Source organism: Lytechinus variegatus, chromosome 8 (assembly GCF_018143015.1).
Source record: "Lytechinus variegatus isolate NC3 chromosome 8, Lvar_3.0, whole genome shotgun sequence".
NCBI classification, from domain to species: Eukaryota; Metazoa; Echinodermata; class Echinoidea; order Temnopleuroida; family Toxopneustidae; genus Lytechinus; species Lytechinus variegatus.
This window is the reverse complement of record NC_054747.1, coordinates 16,992,683-17,002,695: the sequence shown is the minus strand read 5'-3', so window position 1 is coordinate 17,002,695 and position 10,013 is coordinate 16,992,683. Positions and strand designations below refer to the sequence as shown.

At 35.7% G+C, this 10,013-nt stretch overlaps 1 protein-coding gene across 1 annotated transcript; it reads left to right on the top strand.

Annotated features, from left to right (window-relative positions):
• The first annotated feature begins 3,336 nt into the window (after window positions 1-3,336).
• On the top strand, window positions 3,337-5,980 carry LOC121420063 (AAC-rich mRNA clone AAC4 protein-like). The gene is made up of 3 exons (XM_041614592.1): window positions 3,337-3,930; window positions 4,503-4,708; window positions 5,133-5,980. The coding sequence occupies exons 1-3, from the start codon at window positions 3,851-3,853 to the stop codon at window positions 5,327-5,329; spliced, it is 483 nt and encodes a 160-aa protein (XP_041470526.1). The 5' UTR covers window positions 3,337-3,850; the 3' UTR covers window positions 5,330-5,980.
• Window positions 5,981-10,013: the final 4,033 nt, after the last annotated feature.

Below are 10,013 nucleotides of genomic sequence, written 5' to 3'. Positions count from 1 at the left end.
TTGGGGGCAAAATTAAGCCCCGCCCCATCTGAACGCCACTGTGTAACAGATAAATCAACATTTGTTTTCCTTCTCTTAATATTCTTCCTTTTTTCTGATTTCTTGACATGAACTTTCGCAGGCCGGGGCACTGCCCAAAGCGAAGAACAGTTTGTAAGATGATCGATATAATATATCTAAACCAATTTTGTTATCATATCTTTTTTTTACGTTCTAGATTAGCCTAATATGTTGAATGAAACTTGAAAAGAGAAGAAATAATATAAAAAGTGTGAGTTCTAAAAGGGTGTGTTCTATGCCGAGCTGTCAGTGTATAGGCCTATATGTTTTGTTAAGGGATTTTCTTTACGTATTTCATTTTGTTATGTTTTGAAGTTATTGACATTAAAGGGGAATCCAGCCTTGGTCATAAAATGTAGTGTTGGAAAGGAGAAAAATAGATAAAACAGAATGGTGAAAGTTTGAAAGAAATCGGACCAGCAATAAGAAAGTTATGGCTGCTTTAAAATTGAAATCCCTATGATTATGTAGATTTCAAATTGGCAACTGGGTAAGTAAATTATGACAAGAGGCAAGGACAACTTTCCCATAGGCCATGTACTTAATTATCAGGGATTTGTGGTTTTCTCCTAACTGCCCGTTCCCCTGGGGCAGTAATCTAAATATAACCCTGATAGTATATTGTTTTATGTCCTCATGAAAGAAATAACATCTGAAGTAAAACATTTGAAAAAATTACATATTGGCCATTTTATGTATTGGAGTACATGGAAGAGTAGTCCTTGCCTTACATCACTGTTACATCACATATGTGGCCAATTTGCAGTCTCCATGGATCTAGGGATAACCAATATTCACAACTTTTAAAAAATCATAACTTTCTTATTATTTGTCAGATAGTGTTCAAACTTTCACCTATCAACTTGTCTGATTTTTCTTATTCCCCTAAGAACAAGTTTTTATTTTGGTTGGATTCCCCTTTAATGAAAAACACTAAATTAAAAAAGGAAAGTTTTCATAATATACTAGAATTTGGCATGTATATGTTTTAGACTTTGTACAACGGTTGCGGAGCCTGGGGTGGGGACTCCCACCTGCGCTTTCTCAATAAGCCTGATGCCCCCCCCCCAAAAAAAAGGTCATTGTGTGATTACTGATTATGTGTGTTTTGTAGAAAAGGAACATGCATGTGTGCTGGGTATTTTTTCAGTACCAAATATTGGGCTATTTCAACACAATATTGCGTAAAATTTACAAAATACTTGGTATCTTTTTACCCAACCAAATATTACCCATTATCGTGATTATTGGGCATATTTTTTTTTTACATTGCAGTAATTCTTCCTCTCTGAGTCGAAGGTCATTAAATAACATAAAGGAATTCGATCGATCCTGCATGCGTGGCTGTTATGCATCTTTGATGAAGTCGAGAAACGGTGCCATAAAATGGGGCCAGAAGGGGCTTCGATCTGTTCAGATGTGAACTCCCTTAAAACAATAGAAAAATTGGTACGGCGTAACATAAAGAGCCGTGGTGTATTGGTACTCTTGTAAACAGAGGGTCGTGTGTTCGAATCCCACCGCGGTCATCTATAGCGTCCTTTGGCAAGGTGTTACTTTGCCATAGCTCTCGACCCAATGTGTACCCGATAGAAAGATAACTATTGTATGTTTGAATTTGCCAGCGCCATAATGAGGCTGCGATGAATGCAAGGACTGCTCGCCAGGGAGTGGAAATTGTGCATTTTTTTTCGTGCGGGATGATGACCGGGGTAATAATATGCTGTAAAGCAAAGCTTTTGAGCCATTCTATATAAAAAAAATTGACTATTATTATTCTGAAGTCAGGTTATCTAATGGTCCAACTATATGTGCTAAATTATGGAAAGCCAAAATGTTCCTTACTTTGTATGTTCCTTACGCTTACTGTGCCCTTTCTTAACTCTGTCTCATTAAAAGTGAAGAAAGCTTTCTTATTTATCCTTCCGAAAAAGTTAAGAATGATTTGAGAGGGGAAAAAAATGAGCTGCATATTGAAATTCCACTGTTGGCCACTATTGCCACTATTGGCTATCCATAGTTAAACCAGAGTTGAAATTAAAACCCGACCTCAGAATACAGGCCTATCTGAAAAATTAATGGTTCCCTCGATCATCATGCCCAATAAAACTATTGATATCATAATTATCTGACTATGTAGATCTGATAGGTCTACTATATTATAATAGTCTTGTTTTTCAGTGTATTTTAGTAACCCTTAATGAACTAATATACATGTGTGTGCAGGCACGGATCCGGGGGGGGGGCAGTGCACAGGGGTTTTTTTTTTGCTTGTCAAATTTTTTTCGGGTACGAAATATCCTTAATTTGTGGTTGTAAAACCTTTTTTTCTTATTGGCTTGTCACAATTTTCCTCCGAAAAATTTGCCATCCCCCTTTGCAAAATTCTGGATCCGCCCCTGTGTATGTGAAAGGAATCCAACCCAAAATGAATGTTGTCTGAAAATAAAGGGGAGCAGATTCGTATACAAATCGCGGACAAACATATTATAACCCGAAAGAATGAAGAAAGTTTCAAATTCAATGTTTAAAACTTGTAAAGAAATACATTCTCTGTATCTATATAGCTAGGACGGCATAGGTGATCATGATCATAACTGATATAGACCAACTTTGTTTGTTGCCTTCTCTTCGTTACAATTTCTAATGGTAGTATTAGTGACGGAAACATTGTTTAAAAATCGAATATCTACTTCCTACCAATGATCATTATGTCTCCATATTGTTTTTACAATTCACGATTTTCGGTAGAAGGTCTTACTTAGTATTTTGAACTCTCAGTCTATCGTGCTTATTATTCAATTAATGATCACCAATTAGGCCTATTAACCAATGTGGATAAGTCAATAAATCATTTTTATTTATTTATTTTTGTTACTCTTTTGCTGTTGGGCTACAAAAAGAATCATAGGCAAGACAATATTGCTCATGAAAATAGTTTTAATGTGATTGGAATTCTTAAAAGAAAATCGAACAGACATCGTTCGTTCATGAGGCGTTGATCGTCGCGCCAACGATTTTCGGCAAACTGTGAGTAAGGAAAATTGCGTTGTCAAAACGTCCCGAATCGGAGACTCAACGATTTTCAATAGTACAGTATGAACGAGCGCAGACAGCTACGAGGGAAAGTCCCCCTGACGTGATCACCCAGCAGCGGCTCTGATTGGTGAAAAATGATGTCATCAACTCGATTCATCAATTACTGCTCTATTTTTAGCGCACGTTTTCTGTGCGATTACAAATGTATTGCATCATATCAGCTGATGTACCGGTATATAAACAACGGTTTCGCATTGCAACACCACTTGAACAAAATGTAGGCTGCTAGAGAAAACGACCGATAGATTTGTGCTAAGAAATGGGACCTAGATGAAACCCAGACGGAACACAGGAGGCGAGAAAATGACGAACTCAATACAAAATGCAAATATGAACCACAAAGTCTCCATGATGCGACGGCAGAAAAAACGGAGTACACGGAGTAATTTTAACGGGTTCCACCCTCGGCGTCCCCCGAAGTGCGGGCAGGACGGGTGTTGTGTTCTTCGCTGCTGGCCCAGCGAGGGTTAGGCATCGAAACAAGCACAACAAATCCCGATTCCAAGCCCAAAATATACAACAAGGAGCACAGACTATAAACACACAGCATACGCATTGCAACATCTACATCGGAGAGAATTTCGCTACCAAGTTGCAGGCGGCTTTTCAGTTTGAGAAATCCCTTCGGCAGATTGATTCTGAAGACGGATTTGTCCAGTGCAAGTTTGACCCGTTCAAGAGGTACCAAGAGATGAATTTGTCCGGCATGGCAGCGAGGATGAAGGAATGCCCCAATGCTGGTGGTGATTCAGTCGAGTCAGAGGTATTGAGGTAAGAAACAAGTTTTTTTTCATTAATAGTAATGAATCTTGTAGCTCAGTAGTTGAATTGAGTTTTGTGGAAAGCATTTAGTGATCAGTATCTAGAATGGCATGTCAACAACTTTTAATGTACAAATGATTTGATTTGAATTGTGCGTGTATGATATCGAAGTGAAAAGAGTTCTGTATGAAGAGTGGGTCTGCAAAAATTATCTCTTTGTTTATATTCCTAACCCTAACCCTTATATAGGCCTATGAACACATGATTAATGCATTCATTCTAATTCTCATCAAACTTCTTCAAACTCTTTCAATAACAGTGGATAAAAACTAGTAGAACTGCCAGAGAAATTCTTCAGTAAATCATGCCCTAGGCACGGATCCATCCAGATTAAACAATATAGTTTTGAGATTGAGGCTGACTATTGTGCAGAAACAGTATGACCCCCAAAATAGTACTACTGTGTCTAATCAGGCTGGATCTGCGCCCGATGGTCAACAAGTGTCTTTAAACAGGAATGTGTATATACCCCATGTTTCGAATAAGTCTGTTACCCCAATCCCATGATTATGCCTCCACAGTTTGGAGTTGCTCCATCGGTGCTTCGGGGCCAAGCTGTTGAAGACCGAGATGGAGGTGCAGTACTTCCCGTACGGGGGCTCCATCGTCGACTACACGTGCGAGATGTTTGGGGTCAGTTTGGGCGTGTCCGTCACCAGGGCGATGAAGTACAAGGGGGAGTTTGAGAAGGAGGACGCAGAGAAGTTGTTGGGCAAGAAGTTGAGGGGTGAGTGGGGTTTAAAAAAGTCAAAGGAGGGGGGGGGAGACATAATTTCCTCTTTGGCTCCTTAGATAGATCTGCACCTGGCTCCCGTTTCATAAAGACATCTTATTAAAAATGATCAAGTTTTCTAAAAATTTTACCATCAGCCAATCAATATGAATGATTTTAGTAGCTTTAAACTGCACATTTATGATTAATAAGCTTTATGAAAAGGGCACCTGGAGATTATTTTATATTATTCTCAACTCAGTTATGATAATTAGAATCCATAGGAGACTGGAGGATAATGCTATAAAATAAATTTTTGAAAGGAAAAATATAGGCCCTTGCTTCCCTTTCCGCACTCATTGCATGCAGATTTCTTTGTGTAAAAGTATATGAGGACATTGTCTCTATTACTACCTCTACTTCATTTTCTTGTTCTTAGGTATCATGAACGCTACCCAGAATGCATTGGATAAATGGTCCAAGCAGATCCTCCACATCTGGGCGACCTCCGCCAAGGTCGCTGACGTCTTGACCTCTGTATACCATGACCTTTCACCTCAGTTGAGAACCAATACTGTTGTATTGGTTACCATAGTAACCACTCCCCAGCATTCCTTGTTCAAGAACTCAAGATGACCCTTGGTGTCAATAGAATTTTAGATATTTTGTATGGAAATCTTGTTTTTGTATTCATGAAATACAGTCTGTCTTTCATTTTGAAAGTATAATTGAATTTATGTTCAAACCCCATTGCAATATTGAAATATGTTTATATTTTATATTTATATCATTTTATCTGAATTTCTAAAGAAATACTTTTATTATGCAACCTCCATTGATAGCTGAATGTTTTTTTTATCGACAATTAAGTCACTTTGCCTTTTTTCTACAATTTTATGCAGTATTTACTTTCACCAAATATGTTTCAAGTGTGCAGATGCATGTATGGTGAGGTGTGTACTAAAATGCAAGCAATGCTTTACAATAAAAAATATGCAGTTAACCTAGTTAGTTAAATTCAAAGAGTTTTTTTTCAACAATCTACCTAAATTTTCTAACTCACTTGTGAAGTCAACTGAAAGCTCATGACGTCAGCTTAGAAATAAATCATCAAGAACTTGTACTTAAATACGTCGAGAAAGAGACTATTAGAGAAAGAGAGAGAGATATATATATTGAGGGAGAGAAATAAGGTATTCGTGTAGTGCTTGAAATCAAGTCATGTAGAGAAACCATGTGTGTTGCAAGCAATGTATTTATTGTAATCTATTGGACACTGTGCATTAACTAAACATATGTATTTAGTTTCATATTGAATAATGTATTTTTATGTTTTATAACTTAATTATGTGAAGCATTTCTTCACTACATGATAATAATATATCAAAGAACCATATATGTGAAAAATAGATCAGTATAGGGGATTCTTTAAAATGTTTTTGGTAAATAATGATTGCTTCATAAGCACTATCTAATTTTATTTTAAAAAAATATGAAATATTCATGTGTTTCAAGAGTACCAATCAGGAAAAAAATGCACAGGTTATTTATTTAATCAACAGATATTTTATGAAATTCATAAATGTTTCCCGTTTTGATAAAAACATTAGTCTTAAGATCTTGTTGCATTTCTTATTTAAGAAATCATTATTCCTATTTTGAAAAATCATTCCATCGTCAGTAATAGTTGTTTTGGTTCAACCTGTGCATATAAAACGTCAGCAAGTTTAAATTGATAATTGGTTTCCCAATATATACAGGAACTGTGAAAAAATTCCTCTTCAAGTTACACCACTTTATAACAAGCTAATTTGTAAATTCCATTGATTACTTTGGGAAGGCTGAATATTAAAAGGTAAACTACAATTAATATGTAATTTCCATGCTGTCTCTTTATTATTTTTTCTCGAGATGAAAAAATATACTTTTTTTCATGGGGCTTGATATTCTTTGAATGTATTCTATCTGTTTTATGGTACAACAAGATGGGGGGGGGGGGCGCTTGAGGGCCATGGCCCCTATGTTTCTTGACCGAGGTACATATATGTAACAATGCCAAAAAAAAAGAAGGAAAAGGAAAAGAGGGTGGAATATATATCTTTTATTGGGTGATATGTCAAAATTTATCCCAAATTTTGATTTTTGTATTAAATAGATCCCCAAAATCTAAATTTGGCCTCATATACACCATCATGTCTGGCTACTCAAAATTGTTGGCTAATTGCACTAAAGTCTGGGTACCACCACCTATGGTAACCCTGGAAAAGGAACATTGTTTTTTCTTCAAAGGAAACAGAAATGAAAAAAAAACATGTGAGTGTTCTAAATGAACCAAAATAGCTTTAGTAATAATTCATATCGGATCTGTAATTCTGAAAAGAGCTTTTTTTTTAAACAGAAAGAATGCCAATCTTTTGGCAAGTGTATTTTTGCCAAAATGTGAAGACACAGAAACTACTTTTCAGAACTTCAAATCCCTTGAAAAACTGTACATTTTCAATTCTTTTAGGGCTTGGGGAAAAATCAATAAAGCAATTTTTCCAGGGCTACATTTTGAACTCACCAGCTTAAATTTGTTACATTTTATTAGAATTGGCATTGGACCCAATGAGAATTTCAGAGGTTCAAAGTTTTCCAGGGTTTTTAAAGGGAATTTCACTGTGAGCCTATATATAAATATTACATTTTTTAAAAATTAACTTTATTTTCTTTAACATGTACATTTCCTGAAAAGAAGGAACAACCATATTCCTTTCAAATATGTGATACTGTCAAACTTCTAATGGGACAATTCTGTCTGAGTATTCTTGTGATCCTCTTAAATTAATGGTAATTCACTGGAGCATTCTCTATTTTGTGGATCTTTTTCTGGTTTTGTCGATAAATTGCATCATTTGCATATCATACTTGGGGTGAAAGGGAGGGGGGGGGGTGCAGTCAAGTGTATTGCTGTACACAAACATAGCCAAATTATTTCCAAACACCCACTAAACAAGTTTTCTCTGTGTGCAAAATAACCCCTTTAATTTTTGCGAGCTTTATTTACTCAACTTGGCCCCTAAACAAATTGTCATCAGAATGTGACCACCGGAAAAGCTTGGGAAAAAAAACATACCCTAAATACGTTTGACCCTGCGATTTACCAGTCTTTCAAAACTACCCTTTTTTTGAAAATCAGTGTTTTTGATACCCTTAACCATTGCATGCACAGCCCGAGTCCAAAACTGAAAAAAAACAGCCTTTTAAACACGTTTTTTTTACGCGTGTGTACAGCAATATATTTGACTGGAGTCAAGTTTTTAAAAGCTTGTATCACTATACCCAATATTAATAAAAAGTTTTTATCACTCTACCCCATTACTATGCGGACGTCAAATTGACTTCTTAATATGGATCCCTCTGAATTACATCATGTGCTTTATTTCAAATCTCTATAGGTAAATACATGTAGAGATACTTCTTTCTACAAGCCTTCCATTTGCTATGATAATGTAAAAAAAAAATCTCCAAAGGTTTGATCAGGGTACCCTTTAGAGAAGTTCTGAGGATTCATTCACGCAATAGAAAGTATGTTATACCGTACATGTATTTTGATCAGCATTGGAAGTGAAAAGGTACATAGACCTAGTGATCTAATTTGTCAAAATCCACAACTTTCTCATTTTTTGTTACTTTCTCCTGCAAAAAATAATGTTACTGAGGGTAGAATCCACACTGCACTCACACGTATGTCTGTATATCATACATAGTACGGCCACTCAATGAACTAAACACTACGTGTATTTACCAACGAAACAAGCAAAATCACATATAATGTTAACATATAAAATATTTAATTGTTTAATCATTAATTACTTGGACAGTTATGGGGCAGATTATAGCCATGAATCTTGCAACTGATCGAGTTATTATTCATAATATTTGTTTGTATCCATCTTGCTAAATCTGTGTAATACTAAATATATGGACAAATACTGTGTGAGCAGTAGCACCCCTTCAAATACCCATCACTGAATGAGAGGGTCTAAATGTATGGCAGCAAACACTGAAACACAAATCAAAAATCCTAAAATAATATTTCATTGCTTCAATGGCATATCTAAGGAAAGCAATGCTATAGGGGCACATTCTAAAATCATGTCTCTTCCAATTAATTGTTGATTATACTTGTAGTTTTCATCTGTTGCCCTTTGTTACATCCATCACCCAAATAGTGGCATCTGGGGGTAGGAGCCCATGCCCCCTTCCTTGCACTCTAAGACCTGTATTCTGAAGTCCGGTTTAATTAACTTAGACCATGGTTTAATTAACTTAGACCATGGTCTAACTCTGTGCTAAAATTATGGTAAGCCAAATGTGTCATTTTTTTATTAAGTTGTATGTTATGATTACTGTGCTCTTTCCTGATTCATCGATGGTGAAGGCAATCATCTATTTATACTTCCTAGACAATTATGAATGATTTGAGAGCCAATTGAGCTGAAATATGATATCTCTACCGTTAGTGATTTATGTAACAATTGGCTATCCATACTTAAACCATAACTTTAAACCTGAGTTTATGTTACACCCGACTTCAGAATACAAGCCTATAAGTGACCAACTGCACTGCTCATAAATTCTAGGATAAATTGCACTTATAATGTAGATATTTAAAGCAAGTAAAAGCAATCAAATACACAAATTGTAGAATGAAAAAGAATAAAAGAAGTTAAAATATGAAAAATAAAAATACTCTCATATTAAAGACAAAACTGATTGGATACAGAATAATCAGAGGGGGAAAATACCAATGAGAATTTAAGAAGTAATCTGAATATTTCTTTTTTTTCAAATGCTGAATTTGAGAGCTGCAAGCAGTAAAGACAATAGTAATAATTACATAGGGGTAATTCACAAAGCAACTAAAATCAATTATATTTGTCAACCAATTGAGTTTACCTTAGATTAATTCTCAAAATCAATCTGAAGTGTTGGTGAAACATCCCTGCAGGGTATAATCTGACATATCAGCATTATACTCGACCTCACAAATCATTAAAATTACAAAATTATCTATAGCAAAACTCAAAGACATAAGAAAAGCCTTTATGTCAGGAGTAAAATACAATGACAAGCACAAATGGAAAAATATGTTTTGGAATACAGGCATGCCAAGCATACAATACAAATTTCACTATTTCGACATAAGAGGGCCCCGGGACAAGCTTGACTAGCACATGTTCCGCCTTGAGCTTGACCCTTAAAATAACAAATTATTAGGTCTATACATATCTTCGATCCAAATGTCAGACTCAAAAGCAAGGTATTGTATCCCTTA

What these genes read in the sequence shown, in the direction of transcription:
- LOC121420063 (XM_041614592.1), top strand. Translation starts at nt 3,851, where the DNA reads ATGAATTTGTCCGGCATGGCAGCGAGGATGAAGGAATGCCCCAATGCT. An exon ending in GTCGAGTCAGAGGTATTGAG is followed by an intron (nt 3,931 to 4,502) that starts GTAAGAAACAAG and finishes ATGCCTCCACAG; the next exon opens with TTTGGAGTTGCTCCATCGGT. An exon ending in GTTGGGCAAGAAGTTGAGGG is followed by an intron (nt 4,709 to 5,132) that starts GTGAGTGGGGTT and finishes TCTTGTTCTTAG; the next exon opens with GTATCATGAACGCTACCCAG.